At 44.0% G+C, this 18,695-nt stretch overlaps 2 protein-coding genes across 2 annotated transcripts in view; both read right to left on the reverse strand.

Moving 5' to 3' along the window:
- LOC122935208 (zinc finger protein 397-like) overlaps positions 1-18,695 on the reverse strand; it is a 1,371,324-nt gene that overhangs the window by 677,622 nt on the left and 675,007 nt on the right. The window lies entirely within an intron of this gene.
- LOC122933854 (zinc finger protein OZF-like) lies at positions 617-18,265 on the reverse strand. The gene is made up of 3 exons (XM_044288935.1): positions 18,205-18,265; positions 3,995-4,121; positions 617-1,996 (listed from the first exon to the last, which is right to left on the reverse strand). Exons 2-3 carry the CDS (start codon positions 4,095-4,097, stop codon positions 663-665), a joined length of 1,437 nt encoding a protein of 478 aa, XP_044144870.1. The 5' UTR covers positions 4,098-4,121; positions 18,205-18,265; the 3' UTR covers positions 617-662.

Genomic DNA, 18,695 nt, shown 5'->3' on the forward strand with positions numbered 1-18,695 from the left:
GCCAGAGACTTTTGTAAGTCTTCAGCTGACACTCTAGGATTCTTCTTCACCTCATTGAGCAGTCTGCGCTGTGCTCTTGCAGTCATCTTTACAGGACGGCCGCTCCTAGGGAGAGTAGCAGCAGTGCTGAACTTTCTCCATTTATAGACAATTTGTCTTACCGTGGACTGATGAACAGCAAGGCTTTTGGAGATACTTTTATAACCCTTTCCAGCTTTATGCAAGTCAACAATTCTTAATCGTAGGTCTTCTGAGAGCTCTTTTGTGCAAGGCATCATTCACATCAGGCAATGCTTCTTGTGAAAAGCAAACCCAGAACTGGTGTATGTTTTTTATAGGGCAGGGCAACTGTAACCAACACCTACAATCTCATCTCATTGACTAGACTCCAGTTGGCTGACACCTCACTCCAATTAGCTCTTGGAGATGTTATTAGTCTAGGGGTTCACATACTATTTTCACCTGCACTGTGAATGTTTACATGGTGTGTTCAATAAAAACATGGTAACTATCAATTTTTTGTGTGTTATTAGTTTAAGCAGACTGTGATTGTCTATTGTTGTGACTTACATGAAGATCAGATCACATTTTAAGACCAATTTGTGCAGAAATCCATATCATTCCAAAGGGTTCACAGTACTTTTTCTTGCAACTGTAGAAGATCAGGATGGTTTCATTCCCCTGTGACTTCTCCGATGATCCCTTAGACTGGTATTACTAATAAAAGATTTCCCACATTCAGAACATGAATACTGCTTCTCTCCTGTGTGATATCTCTGGTGTACAACAAGACTTGATTTATACATAAAGGATTTGTCACATTCAGAACATGAAAATGGCTTCTCCCCTGTATGAGTTCTGTCATGTGCAATAAGATTTGATCTCTCTGTAAAAGATTTCCCACATACTGAACATGAATATGGCCTCACTCCCGTGTGAACTTTCTGATGTCCCCTCAGTTCGCTTTTACTAATATAACATTTCCCACATTCTGAGCATGGATACGGCTTCTCTCCTGTGTGACGTTTCTGATGGTAAACAAGATGTGATTTATTAGTAAAACATTTCCCACATTCTGAACATGAATATGGCTTCACTCCTGTGTGAATTCTCTCATGTACAATAAGTTCTGATTTACATGTAAAAGATTTGCCACATTCAGAACATGAATACGGCGTCTCTCCTGTGTGGGTTCTATTGTGTTGAATAAGATATGATTTAGCCATAAAACATTTCCCACATTCTGAACATGAATATGGCTTCACTCCTGTGTGAATTCTCTCATGTATAATAAGTTCCGATTTACATGTAAAAGATTTGCCACATTCAGAACATGAATACGGCTTCTCTCCTGTGTGGGTTCTATTGTGTTTAATAAGATGTGATTTCTCCATAAAAGATTTCTCACATTCTGAACATGAATACGGCCTCACTCCCGTGTGAACTCTCTGATGTTCCCTTAGTTTGGCTTTCCTAATAAAACATTTCCCACATTCTGAACATGGATACGGCTTCTCTCCTGTGTGACATTTCTGATGTTTAACAAGATCTGATTTATTTGTAAAACATTTCCCACATTCTGAACATGGAAATGGCTTCTCTCCTGTGTGAATTCTCTCATGTACAATAAGATGTGATTTATGGGCAAAACATTTACCGCAGTGTGAACAGGGAACTCTCTTCAGTTCTGCCTGAGTTTCCTTACATGTTCCAAGATGTGATTGTGGTGTACTTGTGGTAACAATTTGTGATTGGTCAGTAGAAGGTTCTTTATGATTAGGGGTATTAGATGATAGGTCTGGACTTGTGGAAACAATCTGTGATTGATCAGGAGAAGATTCTCCATGACTACTTGGTTTACGTGCTAGATCTGTAATGAGAAGTCCTGGATATACAAGCACGGCAATGAGGTTTTTTCTTGACGAGTGTGGCATGAGAGCTCCATTTTGTACTTGTGGTAACTTAGTGGTTCCCTCAGAGTTCTTATTGGGATTTCCTGTTAGGAATAAAAATAGATAGTGAGTTTTTTTTCAAACCACAAAATTATAACATTCCTATTAGGCCTAAAACAGACATGCAGTTTTTGAGCCAAATTAAGAAATGGATCCAGCAGGAAAGAGAAGTCCTTCTTGCGCCTGGATACAAGCTGAGATATGGCCTATCACCTTCCAAACTAGAGTTAGTGGTGAATAGTGTAAGGGTTGCTGCGTCCACAAACCAGCAGTATAATGCATGAAGGGGACTCCTCTTGGAGTCCTCTCCATAATGTGCATGAGCTCAGGAGTCCTCTCACAACATTTTACTGCTTGTTTGTAGGAGCACAGCATCGGATGCAAGTGAGTATAAAGATAAAAATTACATTACTGGACTCAGCACCACTTACACTATACACCGCTTCATCTAGTTTGGGGGCGGTTTGAAGCGGACAGATCCCCTTTAAATGTATAACTGCTAAATAAGTGAGATGCATATGGGATAACTTGTTCATGTGGGGTTGGAGAGGACAGAGAATCATTGGCAACCACAGAGAGACATATTTGCCAAGTGCCAAATTTGATAACACATACGCTAGCATCTGATTGGATGAGCCATAGAAGGAGAGAGGGGAAAACCATGTCAGATTCCAGTGAAGGGGCGAGTTAAGTCCATTTACAGTTATACTTGTCTGTGTGTCTGTCTGCAACGTGTGTAAAAAATAAACAGTAGGGCCTAAATTACAGAGGGTAAGTGAATTGTTTATTAAAAATGTTGAGCCTTTATCTCTGTACAGCCTTGAGATTCTCTAGTAGCAGGATCCAAATTTTCACTCAGTCATCTTCTCTGACCTTAAAAACACTCATAGCTTAATTCTTACCTTACTGATAAGAATATGGCTTAAAAAGGGTTTATGGCCTTTTTTAATAATGTATATTTTTCATAATATTACCATACACAAGAATAAAATTTATAATTATTGTACATATTTATTAACCCTATCCTTTATCCCTCCACACTTTTCATCCCTTTTACCACGTGAGGCGAGACCAAAAAAAAACTAAAAAAGTACGCCTACCAATTATTACCCATATTGGGATCACGTCCTGGAGTATCTTTATATAACAAGTGTTTATAACGTTTTAGTAAATTGGAGAAAAGGTTTATTAGATAACCGGCATAAAGTGAAAGTACGATTCCCATAGCTAGACAAAGTTAACCTTTTGGGACAGTACGACCCAATATTTTTAATAAAGATTAATTTGAAAAATTATTTTTAGCCTAAAATAAGTAAAATGCAATCATAAAAAAGAATTTCCCCCGAAGCCTTTCAGAACATACAGGATACTGCATCAAATGCTTCCCAGGAGTCCGAGCTGAGAAGTTTTGTTTCTGGAATCGGGTATTTCTCTGGATGAATGGGATGCTGTAAGAAACCAGGTTGTGAGGCAGCAACAAGGAAAGGAAGAATATAGTGAAGGTGATTGGGCAGAATGTTTGTAACTCTAATTCTGATATAGTACAGAGATGGGGTGAAAAGATTGTACTGAGCTGGGATCCTTCCCTGGTTTACGTAAAAGATGGCACCTATGGAAGGATGTGAAGGAGAAGTTAATTAGACTGACAACAAAAAAAAGGAGATGTTGGGATGAAGCTTTCTCTGTGTGACTGTAATGATGATATATGCAAGTGATTCAAAAGAAGTGTAATCTGGGGCATGGCTTGGCCGCGAGTGAAGATGGCCGTATAAGCTCAGAGCTCTGGCACATATGCAGCTTCCATAAGCTGACACCAGGCACAACAGAGTCTCCACAAGCATATCTCCAACCCCAACATGATGACCAGGGGGGGGGGGGGGGAAGGGCTCAAGTCCCAAGGCAAATTGGACTTCTACTTTGAGGCAGAGATACAGCAGACACCAGGGACCCGGATTCCCCTGAATCACCAACCTCCTCACTCCCTGAAAGCCAAGAAGACCGGGATACCATCTTGGACAACGGCGCAGGAGCCCCTTCGTTACCTGCTGGCGAGGTGGGCACTCTGGAGATCTGCGGGTCATCTTCTCCACAGGAAGCATCAGGAGGTACAGGTGGCGGGAAACAGTTAAACGCACCGGATGCCATCTTGGGGGTCCTCCTCCACAAGCCCTGCAAAGCAAAAGCAGCGCTTACAGCCAGATGAATACGGCGGAGGGGTAAGCGATTCTACTGAGCCCAGCACACAAAGCCATTCAGCCCTAGCAAATTGCTTTGCCTCCATCCCCCCCTCAGATGCCCCAGCTTCCAGCTCCCTACTTAAAGAAATGCTTCTGGCATTCAATCACTCACTACAACATGGCATCACTCAGTTGATAATGCCATTACAATCGTCTGTTGACGACCTAGAACACAGAGTGACCCATATAGAAGCCAAAATGGGGGACTTTGCAGGCTCACACAACAATTTGATTGACACACACCAAGCTCTGGAAGATGAAGTCTCCTCACTAAAAGCCAAGGTAGTAGATCTGGAGGATCGCTCCAGAAGAAATAATATAAAGTTCAGGAACATTCCTGAAGAAATCACACAGGAAGAACTGACCTACTGTATACAAAAAATAATTCAGCTTTTGGGGCTAGAATGCACCCCCATAGATCTCACTATTGACAGGGCACACAGAATAGTGCGGCCAAAAGACTTACCGGAAAATGTCCCTAGAGACGTTTTAGCGAGAGTGCACTACTACCATGTCAAAGAAAAAGCTATGCTTGCAGCCCGCAAGATTAAAAAGCTACAGGCTCCCTATCAATCGGTAACATTTTTTGCAGATCTTTCAGCCACTACCCTGAAATTAAGAAGACAACTTTTACCAATAACCGCTGCGTTAAGAGAAAATAACATACTCTATCATTGGGGGTTCCCTGTGAAAATAATTGTCACCGGTAACAACACCACATTTGCTATTTCCTCAGTGCAGGATGGGATCAAGCTTCTTTCCAGTTGGGACATCATGGTGAAACAGCCGAAACAGTCATCACCTAAACCACCCGTCAAAATGAGATCCGAGTGGAAGACATCTGTATACAAATGAGCTCCTAAGAATGGTCACGACCCGGGACACCTGGTTAATTGTATTGTTATGCTGCGATAAGTGCCAGAACGTTCTACTAGTTAGCTCAGGTTATTTGTTCTCAATTTAGTTACTAGTAGCCAATTTAACTGCCCACATGTGATATGGCGTCTTCAGAACACAAGATACCTAAGCCCAAGAGAAGTCTCCACATGACAAGTGGAACCTCATACTATGTTTACATTTTGATCCGTACTGGTTTGTGTACTTTCTTCATTTTTCTTTTTTAGGACTTGGCCTCCCTTTCTCCTCCAGTTCAGGTCTGTGGCTCACTCGGAGGACCCTCTCAGCCTCTCGTACATCTCCTTCCCAACATATGCACTTATAGTGCCAACTCGATGGTACAGCTATTGCACTTTACAAGATGGTGATTAAGATAGCTTCCTTCAACGTTAAGGGACTTAATAGCCCTTATAAGCGTTCCTTGATGTGGAAAGAGGCGCTATCCTCAAAATCAGACACATTTTGTGCACAGGAAACACACATCACACAGAAAGACGCTCATAGAATTAAACACCCTCAATACTCGGAGATCTACCAAGCACATTACGAAAAAAAAGCAAAGAACAACATTACCTTTTCTATGATTTCTATTATGAATGATCCTAAAGGAAGATACCTTATACTAGTAGGATTTATTAACAATGTCAAATATACGCTGGTTACAGTATACGCCCCAAACCGCAGACAAATACACTTTCTCAATAGAGAAAAATACACAAAGTAAGACAAGGCCACCTGATAATATGTGGAGATTTTAACACCATCGCAGATACAACATGGGACATCACCTGCACTTCTAACTGGAGGACCGACACAATAGCATGACTAATACACAGACAACAGATATATGACATTTGGCGTATACAACACGACCCTGATAAAGATTACACCTTTTTCTCCCACTCATTCAACACATACAGTACAGACCAAAAGTTTGGACACACCTTCTCATTTAAAGAGTTTTCTTTATTTTCATGACTATGAAAATTGTAGATTCACACTGAAGGCATCAAAACTATGAATTATCACATGTGGAATTATATACATAACAAAAAAGTGTGAAACAACTGAAAATATGTCATATTCTAGGTTCTTCAAAGTAGCCACCTTTTGCTTTGATTACTGCTTTGCACACTCTTGGCATTCTCTTGATGAGCTTCAAGAGCTAGTCACCTGAAATGGTCTTCCAACAGTCTTGAAAGAGTTCCCAGAGATGCTTAGCACTTGTTGGCCCTTTTGCCTTCACTCTGCGGTCCAGCTCACCCCAAACCATCTCGATTAGGTTCAGGTCCGGTGATTGTGGAGGCCAGGTCATCTGGCGCAGCACCCCATCACTCTCCTTCATGGTCAAATAGCCCTTACACAGCCTGGAGGTGTGTTTGGGGTCATTGTCCTGTTGAAAAATAAATGATGGTCCAACTAAACGCAAACAGGATGGGATAGCATGCCGCTGCAAGATGCTGTGGTAGCCATGCTGGTTCAGTATGCCTTCAATTTTGAATAAATCCCCAACAGTGTCACCATCACACCTCCTCCTTCATGCTTCACGGTGGGAACCAGGCATGTAGAGTCCATCCGTTCACCTTTTCTGCGTCGTACAAAGACACGGTGGTTGGAACCAAAGATCTCAAATTTGGACTCATCAGACCAAAGCACAGATTTCCACTGGTCTAATGTCCATTCCTTGTGTTCTTTAGCCTAAACAAGTTACTTCTGCTTGTTGCCTGTCCTTAGCAGTGGTTTCCTAGCAGATATTCTACCATGAAGGCCTGATTCACACAGTCTCCTCTTAACTGTTGTTCTAGAGATGTGTCTGCTGCTAGAACTCTGTGTGGCATTGACCTGGTCTCTAATCTGAGCTGCTGTTAACCTGCGATTTCTGAGGCTGGTGACTCGGATGAACTTATCCTCCGCAGCAGAGGTGACTCTTGGTCTTCCATTCCTGGGGCGGTCCGCATGTGAGCCAGTTTCTTTGTGGCGCTTGATGGTTTTTGTGACTGCACTTGGGGATACTTTCAAAGTTTTCCCAATTTTTCGGACTGACTGACCTTAATTTCTTAAAGTAATGATGGCCACTCGTTTTTCTTTACTTAGCTGCTTTTTTTTCTTGCCATAATACAAATTCTAACAGTCTATTCAGTAGGACTATCAGCTGTGTATCCACCTGACTTCTCCACAAGGCAACTGATGGTCCCAACCCCATTTAGGGGTAAGGACAGGAAATCCCACTTATTAAACCTGACAGGGCACACCTGTGAAGTGAAAACCATTTCAGGTGACTACCTCTTGAAGCTCATCAAGTGAATGCCAAGAGTGTGCAAAGCAGTAATCAAAGCAAAAGGTGGCTACTTTGAAGAACCTAGAATATGACATATTTTCAGTTGTTTCACACTTTTTTGTTATGTATATAATTCCACATGTGTTAATTGATAGTTTTGATGCCTTCAGTGTGAATCTACAATTTTCATAGTCATTAAAATAAAGAAAACTCTTTGAATGAGAAGGTGTGTCCAAACTTTTGGTCTGTACTGTACTCTAGGATAGATATGTTTTTGGGCGACAAGATTATCCTTCAGAATGTCTCCTCTTTCACAATTGAAACAATTACATGGTCCTATCATCAGGCAGCCATTACCATTACCAGAAACCCGCACTCAGCCTGCTACATGTATGTGGAGGGACAATGCGTTTTTAATGGCACACACCTCCTATAAGATAGAAATACAAAAGGCCATAAATGAATATTTTCAACTAAACTCCGGAACGGTTACCAAACATACCACACTCTGGAATGCACACAAGGCATATATACGGGGAATATTTATCAAACTGGGAAAACAAGCAAAGAAAGAGAGAAACGCATCACAGAAATATATAACACACTCCAAAATATAGAAGCATTAAACAAGAAGACACCATCTCCTAACCTCCAAGACCAGATCCGTCAACTAAGATTAAAATTGAATGAATGCCTACTAAACACGTATGAGAAACAATTGCGAGCACTAAATGTGCAATATTACTCCCAAAACAATAAAAGTGGTAAATTATTAGCAAAACAGCTAAAACAACGAGCCCAAAAATCGAGAATCCAATACTTGCTCCACACTACTGGATCACATAAAGATATAGCGAACCATTTTCGGGAATACTATTCATCCCTTTATAATCTGGAGGACACTGGAGTTACTCCGCCGTCGGAATTGGATATAAACTCCTTCTTAAGCAAAATATCGCTCCCGAACTTGTCCCCCGACCAGATACGAGCACTTACCTCTCCCATAACAGAAAAAGAAATACTACATATTATCAAAACCCTCCCCCTGCATAAGGCACCTGGACCTGATGGCCTATCCAACACATATGGAAATATACTATCTCCCCACATACTAGAAATGTTCTCGGAGGTGATCGAGACAGGTGCATTTGATAAAGAAATGTTAACAGCTACTATAGTAACCCTCCCTAAACCCGGAAAAGACCCAACCTCTTCACAAAACCTTCGCCCGATATCCCTCCTTAATACTGACATAAAACTATTCTCCAAACTCATAGCCTCAAGAATATCCAAAGTTCTCCCCAGCATTATACATCCAGACCAAGCTGGGTTTGGTAAAAACAGGCAGGCGTCGGACAACTCTAGACGCCTATTAAACCTCAGAGACCGAGCAGAAAGAACACGATGCCCATCACTGTTAGTGGCCATGGAGGCCGAGAAGGCATTTGATCGCATTAATTGGTCATTTGCTTTTTCTGTATTAGATTATTCGGGATCCAATGGATACATCTTTAACGCAATGAAATCACTTTATTCGGCCCCGTCGGCCAGAGTGTTGGCGAATGGTACGTTATCTGACTCATTTGACATAACAAATGGAACCCACCAAGGGTGTCCGTTGTCTCCTTTAATATTTGTTCTTACCATAGAACCTTTTGCTCAGGCGATCAGACAACACGCGAACATAGAAGGGATAGAGATAGGGGCTTCTGTACAGCATTCTCTTGCTGTGTGTGACCACTGACCCGGTTCTCACCCTAGATGAGCGGTGATGTGACTGCTCCTGAGGACACGCCAGCATCACATTCATGTCATGTTAATACGTATGGGAAGACAAAATTAAGTTTTGGACGCGTTACATAGACAACGTGTTTATTGTCTGGAAAGGAACTAAGGAAGAATTTATAGAGTTTGTTCAGGTACTAAACAACAACAATATAATAGGTATGAAATTTACTTTTGAGCTTGAACAGGAAGCTATCACTTTTTGGGATGTACGGATTTACAAGTGTGGCGATAGGTTAAGATCTACCATGTTCCTGAAGGATACAGACACCAATTCTCTCCTACACTGGAGTAGCCACCATCCAACAACACAAAAAGAGGCATATCTAAAAGGGCAATACTTCTGGGTTCGGAGGAATTGCTCTGAGGATGAGACGTTTCATGGGGAAGCAAGAAAACTTATGAACAGGTTCTGTGACAGAGGCTACCCCAAACGCGTCCTGACAGACGCCTTTAAACATGCAAAGGATGTAACTCGTGATAGCCTGTTGGTTCCGCGAAGGAGGGACGTTATTGGCCAATCTCCAATAAGGCTCATCTTTATTTTTGATGCAGCCAATTCACAAGTGAGGGAGATTCTCACAAGATATTGGCCAATTTTGTCTATGGACTCAGATCTAGCGGGGGCTATCACAAACCATCCAAGCATAACGTACCGTAGAGGCCGTAGCCTTAGGGATAGGCTGGTCCACAGTCATTACATACCCCCGACTGCGCCAGGAACATGGCTGGAGCGGAAACCAATAGGTATGTTTAGATGCGGGTCATGTAAAGCCTGTGAATTCATCTCCACGTCCAAATCCATTGTGTGCTCAGCAACCGGTCAGATCAGAGAGTTACGTAGAAGCGTTTTGCGAACACGGTAATGATATCCTGAAGAAAAAGGTCACCCCAGTGGCATCCCATGTACTGGAGGCACATAATGGTGACCCTAGATGTCTCAGGTTTTCAGTGCTTGAGTTGATGTCTTCATCCTCTGGGGGGGGGGTGATTGGGATCGAAAAATAATTTAAAAGGAATGCGAACGGATGTATCGCCGTCGATCCCAATCAAAAAATCAAGGTGCGTTCGAAGGACAGGAAGTTGCGGTGCGGCATACGAGGTACACATTACGTGACCGGAACAGGGCGGTAATCCACCGCCCTAAAGATAGTCCACCCCACCGTTCGAGCGTCCCATTGTATGACACAATGGGACGCTCGAACGGTGGGGTGGACTATCTTTAGGGCGCTAATTTAAATATGGCTAACAGACACCAGACTAGCTGGTCGATTGGGACTGCAGCATCATCAGCACACTGCTTCTAACGTCTTCCACTGTAAGTAATACATGTATCACCTCTATGGGATGTTATGTCCCTTTATATGGGGTCAGCAAATTGACGCTGTATCCGCAGTATTCTCCATCTACACCATCTTAACTTTATAAGAAGTGGCCCTTTGAAGGTGGATGTATCCTAAGTAGGACCGCCATCTGACGGGTATGTGAGGCCGTGTGGCCTATGTTTATATGCCTTTATATATACCAATATTTTGGTGTTTGTGAGCCCCTAGGTCATTATATGGTTTTTATCTATATGTTATCAAAGCACAAGGAAACACGTGTTCATGATGTATCCTTTGGAGGACACACCTATGGATGCTTTATTATAATCCCTACACCTTACATCCAGGATGGGCGGTGAACTCAGGAAGCGGAGTTCTCAATTGATTGTGTTTCCTTCTATGCACATCATAATTTACCTTTCACCACATATTGTGGTCAGCTGAGGGTTCACACTAGAGCCTTGCATTCTGACAGCACGTGGAGGGCTAGACATTGGGAGTAACTTATGGAAAACGTTGACATCATGCATGTGTCACCACCAGACATCTGAGAAGCTCTGACAGATGCCTTTCAGAACCTCCTCCTTGAGCTTTCTTTGTTTTGCTTTCAGTTCCTCATTTCGTTAGCCTCTCTCAGCTGTCATGTAGTTGTACTGATTGCATCCCTTTAAATTCCTCCCCATAGTGCATCAGTGTGTGGTTTATATTTCTTCCTGGAGTGTGTGTGCATGCTGATCCAACTTCCCAGTCTTCTACAAGATAAGTGTTGTGCATTCTTTTGTGTTTTTCTGTTTGCTGTATCCCAGGTGACCCTGACTCCCTCCGTATCTAGTGTAGGGAGCCGGTGGTCGTGTCCCCTCACTATTATAGGGTGTTCAGGTGTTATACAGTCGAGGTACGAGGATATGCGATCATCTACCATTGGGATTTTTGCATAGGCTGAGCAGTCAGGGAGAGTGCCAGGTCTGATGCAGGGGTCTCCCTTTTTGTTCCTTAGTTTTGGATCCAGTGAGTTGTATATTCATTTTGTGCATGGATCCGGTTTCACTTTTGACTGAACGCTTCCAGGGTCTTTCATTGGAGGTAGCTGATCTCCGTAAGACTCTTTCTCAGTTTCAAGTGACCGGTTCAGCTTGCGTTCATGGAGTTTGTTCTGAGCCTAAGATCTCGCTCCCGGATACATTCTCCGGGGGTAGTGAGAATTTTGTGCGTTTTAGAGAGGCTTGCAAACTCCTTTTCGCCTTCTTCCCCATTCCTCTGGTGATGAGGAACGGAGGGTGGGGATCATTATATCGCTGCTCAGGGGTAACGCTCAGTCGTGGGCCTTTTCGCTGCCGGTGGGGGCACGGCCCCTCCATTCAGTGGATGAATTCTTTTTAGCCTTGGGTCAGATATATGATGATCCGGATCGTATTGCTTTGGCTGAGTCTAGACTACGTCTGTTATGCCAGGGTAAACAATCCGCAGAGATATACTGCTCAGAATTTCGGAGATGGGCAGCTGATACTGGTTGGAATGATGCTGCACTCCGAAGTCAATTTTGCCATGGTCTTTCAGAGGGATTGAAAGATGCATTTGCCTTTCATGAGAGGCCTACTTCCTTGGACTTTGCTATGTCTCGGGCCGTTCGTATTGACAGGCGTCTTAGAGAGAGAGGAGAGATCATTCCTTCCTGTCATACTCAATCCCAAGACAGTGCAGCGGTCTCTTTCTGTGCGCAGGGGTCTCAGTCGCTGTCAACCCCTTCTGAGCAGGAGCCCATGCAGCTGGGGTTGATTGCCTCTGACAATAGAAGATTCAGCCCGCATGGGAAGGTTTGTTTTTGTTGTGGAGGTATAAATCATTTGGCAAATGTTTGTCCCTCTAGGAGATTCAGGCAGTTTTTTGGGAGTAATAAAGAAACAAAAAGGAAAAAATCCTTTAAAAATGTTCCATCTGTTACCATTGGCAGGATTGAGGCGGAAATTGAAGGTTTTCCGTTTGCTTGTAGTTCCCGTTTTGTCCTGCCTGCCAGGGTGGCGCTAGAGAGCAAGAACATTTTTTGTGAGATTTTTGTAGATAGTGGAGCAGCTGTCAATCTCATTGATAATCAATTTGCGATAACTCATGGTTTCCAGGTATGCACTTTGGGAAAGGATATTCCTGTTTTTGCTATTGATTCCGCTCCACTTTCTCAGAAATCATTAAAAGGCATAGTTCACAATATCCGTTTAATTGTGAGTGATGCTCATGTTGAGGATGTGTCATGTTTCGTCCTTAGCGGATTGCCTACTCCTCTAGTGTTGGGGCTACCCTGGCTCACTAAACATAACCCCACCATTGATTGGCAAGCGAGGCAAATAAATGGTTGGAGTGACTTTTGCAGAGAGAATTGGCTCACGACATCTGTTTCTGAGGTTTCTACTAAGACTGTACCATCCTTTCTCTCTGAATTTTCGGATTTCTTCTCTGAGAGTGGAGTTCAGGATTTGCCCCTGCACAGGGAGTACGATTGCCCTATTAATCTCATCCCAGGCGCCAAACTGCCTAAATCTCGTTTATACAATCTCTCCCAACCTGAAAGGGTCGCTATGCGTGCTTAGATCTCTGAGAGTCTGAGAAAAGGACACATATAACCCTCGAAGTCACCTGTTGCCGCTGGTTTTTTCTTTGTTAAGAAAAAAGATGGTTCTTTAAGACCTTGTCTGGATTTCAGGGAGCTGAACAGTATCACAATTCGTGACCCTTATCCGCTTCCTCTGATCCCGGACCTGTTTAACCAGATTGTTGGGGCTAAAGTTTTTTCCAAATTAGATCTAAGAGGGGCATACAACCTGGTCAGGGTCAGAGAAGGAGACGAATGGAAGACGGCCTTCAATACCCCTGAGGGCCATTTTGAGAATTTGGTTATGCCTTTTGGTTTGATGAATGCTCCAGCCGTTTTTCAGCATTTTGTGAACAGCATTTCTTATCATTTAATGGGGAAATTTGTATTAGTGTATTTGGATGACATTTTGATTTTTTTTCCTGATTTCAAAACTCATAAGGAACACTTACGTCAGGTCTTGCTCATCCTGCGGGAGAATAAATTGTACGCGAAACTGGAAAAATGTGTGTTTGCGGTTCCAGAAATTCAATTTCTGGGGTTTCTTCTCTCCGCTTATGGTTTTCGCATGGACCCGAGAAGGTCCGCGCTGTGCTTGAGTGGGAGCTTCCTGAGAATCAGACGGCGCTGATGAGTTTTTTGGGCTTTGCCAATTATTACAGGAAGTTTATTTTGAATTATTCCTCTGTTGTTAAACCACTCACTGATATGACCAGAAAGGGGGTAGATTTTTCTTCCTGGTCGGTAGAGGCGCGTAAGGCCTTTTCTAATATCAAGGAGAGTTTTGCTTCCGCTCCCATCTTGGTACAACCTGATATTTCTCTACCCTTCATAGTTGAGGTTGATGCTTCTGAGGTGGATGTGGGTGCGGTATTGTCTCAGGGTTCCTCTCCTGCCAAATGGCGACCGTGTGCCTTTTTCTCGAAGAAACTCTCCTCCGCAGAGAGAAATTACGATGTGGGAGATAGGGAGTTGTTGGCCATCAAGTTGGCTTTCGAGGAATGGCGCCATTGGTTAGAGGGAGCCAGACACCCTATTACCGTGTTTACTGACCATAAAAATCTAGCCTACTTGGAGTCAGCCAAGCGTCTGAACCCGAGACAGGCCAGATGGTCTTTGTTCTTTTCAAGGTTTAATTTTGTTGTCACGTTCCGCCCTGGGGTTAAGAATGTGAAGACAGATGCCCTGTCACGTTGTTTTCCGGGAGGTGGGAATTTTGAAGACCCGGGTCCCATTTTGGCTGAAGGTGTGGTGGTCTCTGCTCTTTATCCTGAATTGGAGGCAGAGGTGCAGGTAGCCCAGTCAGAGGCTCCTGATCTTTGTCCTCCTGGGAGGTTGTTTGTGCCTCTCGCTTTAAGACACAAGATTTTTAAGGAACACCACGATACGGTCCTTGCTGGGCACCCGGGGGCAAGAGCCACAGTGGATCTCATCGCTCAGAGATTCTGGTGGCCTGCGCTTCGTAAGTCGGTTGAGGGTTTTGTGGCAGCCTGCAAAACCTGCGCTCGTGCCAAAGTCCCTCATTCACAGCCATCAGGTCCTCTCCTTCCCTTACCCATTCCTTCCCGTCCTTGGACACATCTGTCCATGGACTTCATAACGGACCTGCCTCGTTCCTCGGGGAAGACTGTGATTCTGGTGGTGGTGGACCGTTTTAGCAAAATGGTGCATTTCATCCCTTTTCCTGGCTTGCCCAATGCTAAGACGCTGGCGCAGGCATTTATTGATCACATTGTCAAATTGCATGGTATTCCTTCAGACATAGTCTCTGATAGGGGCATGCAGTTTGTTTCCAGATTCTGGAAGGCTTTCTGTTCTCGCTTGGGGGTTCGGTTGTCATTCTCTTCTGCTTTCCACCCGCAGTCGAATGGCCAGACAGAGCGCGTCAATCAGAATCTGGAGACATATCTGCGCTGTTTTGTGGCGGAGAATCAGGAGGATTGGTGTTCTTTTTTGTCCCTTGCTGAGTTTGCTTTAAATAACCGTCGTCAGGAGTCCCCTGATAAGTCACCATTTTTTGGTGCATATGGGTTTCATCTGCAGTTTGGGACATTCTCGGGAGAGGGGTCTTCTAGTTTACCTGATGAGGACAGATTCTCCTCGTCTTTGTCATCTATTTGGCAAAAGATTCAGGATAATCTAAAGAGCATGAGTGAGAGATATAAGCGTGTGGCGGATAAGAGACGTGTGCCTGGTCCGGACCTGAATGTTGGTGATCTGGTGTGGTTGTCTACCAAGAATATCAAATTGAAGGTTCCCTCCTGGAAGTTGGGTCCTAAGTTTATTGGGCCTTACAAAATCTTGTCTGTCATCAATCCTGTTGCCTACCGTCTTGATCTTCCTCAGACTTGGAAGATCCATAATGTTTTTCATAAGTCCTTATTAAAACCTTATGTCCAACCCATTGTACCCTCGTCTTTGCCTCCTCCTCCGATTATAGTTGATGGTAATCTTGAATTTCAGGTCTCTAGGATTGTGGATTCTCGTGTTGTCCGCGGTTCTCTCCAGTACCTCGTTTATTGGGAGGGTTATAGTCCTGAGGAGAGGATGTGGGTCCCAGTGACGGACATTAAGGCCACTCGTCTCATCAGGGCTTTCCATAGGTCTCATCCTGAGAAGGTGGGCTCTGAGTGTCCGGAGTCCACTCGTAGAAGGAGGGGTACTGTCACCACCAGACATCTGAGAAGCTCTGACAGATGCCTTTCAGAACCTCCTTCTTGAGCTTCCTTTGTTTTGCTTTCAGTTCCTCATCTCGTTAGCCTCTCTCAGCTGTCATGTAGTTGTACTGATTGCATCCCTTTAAATTCCTCCCCATAGTGCATCAGTGTGCGGTTTATATTTCTTCCTGGAGTGTGTGTGCATGCTGATCCAACTTCCCAGTCTTCTACAAGATAAGTGTTGTGCATTCTTTTGTGTTTTTCTGTTTGCTGGATCCCAGGTGACCCTGACTCCCTCCGTATCTAGTGTAGGGAGCCGGTGGTCGTGTCCCCTCACTATTATAGGGTGTTCAGGTGTTATACAGTCGAGGTACGAGGATATGCGATCATCTACCATTGGGATTTTTGCATAGGCTGAGCAGTCAGGGAGAGTGCCAGGTCTGATGCAGGGGTCTCCCTTTTTGTTCCTTAGTTTTGGATCCAGTGAGTCGTATATTCATTTTGTGTTGTCTTGTTTCCTGTACTCCTTCCGTGACAGCATGATTGCTATTGCTGCGTAGTTGTGGAATTTATGATTTGTTATTGCCACAACTAGCACGAGTTCGTGATATCAGTTTATTGATTTATTAGCATTTATAATTTTGGTTGCTTATCAGAGTGACTTATTAATACGACCTCCTGAGGAGCCCTTTTCATAGGGCGAAACGCGTTGAGGTAATATCCATCTGTGTTGGTTGGTCAAACGTGAGATCATTCTGGCGGGGACCTATCCAACACGGCTAGGATATCATTGAGCTACATCTAGCGTAGGGACAAGCAGGGCACACATAGCTTTAGGTACGAGGACAGGGGGGCCCAACCATCCAGGGTCTTCCCTGTGCTAAGGGATAGATAGGGGTTGAGGTCCAACCTCATATCTGCATTCATCATCCCCCCCTCTCCTCCTCCTGTAGACACCTGTAGGGTCCCAAATTCTGTTTGTATGTCTGGTCTTTAGATATATACTACTGGCCAATTTCATATATGGATTATTGGGTCTCTATCCCATTTTAATAGGAATTAATAAGCTATGTCATTTTAAGAGTTATGCTTTCTGCTGGACTTACTATTGCTCTACATAACGCTACTACATCAAATGTATCATTTAGCTGGATTATTTTATGTTTACACATACATGCTGTTATTTCTTCCTGCACCGTGTATGATACATGTGATGTGATATCCCAGAGTATGTGACTTTAAGCTGCTGTAAGTGCATCGCTGTGGATGAGACACCCTGTGGCCATAGCAGGAACGTGTATTAGGAATGTCACAGGTGACCCTGTTCTGCCACCTCAGATAAGTTTTGTAGGTGTGGAGCCCTGAAGATAATCACACTAATTACTGGAGAACCGCACTCTGTACAGTAGGAGCACACTTTATATGTTGTATATTGCACTGTATTCTGTCAACCATTGGTGGCAGGGAAGGGTTAACCCCACGTTCGTATTTCCCAAGACGGAATAAATACAAATGCAGGAAGAGTCATGCGGTCAGATGCAGAAAAGAGACAACCTGCCCTTCAGTGATCTGGGAGATGCAGGGGTTTTGGTGGTTAGTTAGCTGCCAGTGGAGGTGCGTGACACTAGCCATAAAGGAGACCACCGCAGGACCTGGACAGGGCAAAGGAGCAGCTGAGCTCCGCAGAGGACTTGAAGCCGGGGCACAGGGACAGAAAGAAGCAACCAATGACATTAAGCTGCTGTCTCTTTAAGAGAAAGCACTATTATTAAATCAGCTGCCTCTGACTAAGACCAGATTCACCCATCTGGATTCCAGACTCGGATAGCTCCCTGTGAGGTTGGGTCAGTAAACCTGTGGTTGGGCCTAATGGAGAGGATATGCTGACGGAGCCTCTCATCGGGCACCATCCTGGTCACTGTGAATTTACACCAAGACTGTGTCCTAATAGAGAGACTCTGTAACCACATGCTAATCCCCCATGTGAAATAGTAAGGGTAGGCTCACAGATCGCATATACACTGTGGATGTAAGGGCAGCAAATCCTCAGCATTCTACAGTACCAGCAAAATGGAGGACATTTTGAGAAATCTTATCTTATGCTGCAAAAAAACAAATCTGAGCGTAAATTGACCTGCAGTTCGGATTTACATCTGCAGCCTATCAACTCTGTGGAAATGTAAAGAGCGAAATCTACGGCAAATCCACATGTAACACATACAGATTTCACCATACCCTCACAAATAATCCTGTTGTCCCCCATGAGTTCAGTAAATATTCTTAGATGCTGTGGTCTCTAGTGACTGTGGGATCGCAGGGTTTAAACAGGTGGGTTTGATGTTACCTCCAGTCCCAGCAGCAGGCAGAACTCCACTGTAATACACACCCAGGACCCACAGCGTATGGAGCGGCCTCAGCTTACTTCACTGGAGATCTAAGGTGGAGCCTCACCTGAAGAAACCTCCCTTCCTCCATTCATTATTCCATACCTGTGGTCACATGGACTGGAATGTCCTCCTCGACCTCACTCTTACACGGGGGATCGCCCATCATCCGCTCTTCTTCATCCTCCACTTTAATATCAGTCACATCTTCCCCCTGATTTGTCATCTGTAACAATTCAGGACAATACAGCAGACAGGTGGGAAATCTAACAGGTCCACATAAGAGACCCCCACAATCTATGACCCCTCTATGACTGCAGGACCCCCCTATATAGATGTGTATAGGGCTCAGCTCCATCTACCTGATGGTTCTCTGGGAGCTTCTCCTCTGGACAGTCCTGGGAATACAGAGGACGGGGACATCTCTCAGGGGGGTTTCCTTCTTTGACTCCATCTGTAGGAAACACACAGGGACAGGAGAGATTACTACATGTGATGATAAGGTGATGGGAATTGTATTTATGTGACCCTCAAAATAGACATGATGTCTCCTCTCCTTACACTGATGATCGCCCCATAAATCCACCTCTTCCGCT

This window comes from Bufo gargarizans, chromosome 4, assembly GCF_014858855.1.
Source record: "Bufo gargarizans isolate SCDJY-AF-19 chromosome 4, ASM1485885v1, whole genome shotgun sequence".
NCBI lineage: Eukaryota > Metazoa > Chordata > Amphibia > Anura > Bufonidae > Bufo > Bufo gargarizans.

Coding starts and splice junctions, on each gene's coding strand:
- LOC122933854 (XM_044288935.1), bottom strand. CDS start 4,097: ATGGCATCCGGTGCGTTTAACTGTTTCCCGCCACCTGTACCTCCTGAT. Junction 1,997..3,994: donor AGTGCCCACCTCGCCAGCAG/GTAACGAAGGGG, acceptor TATTCCTAACAG/GAAATCCCAATAAGAACTCT.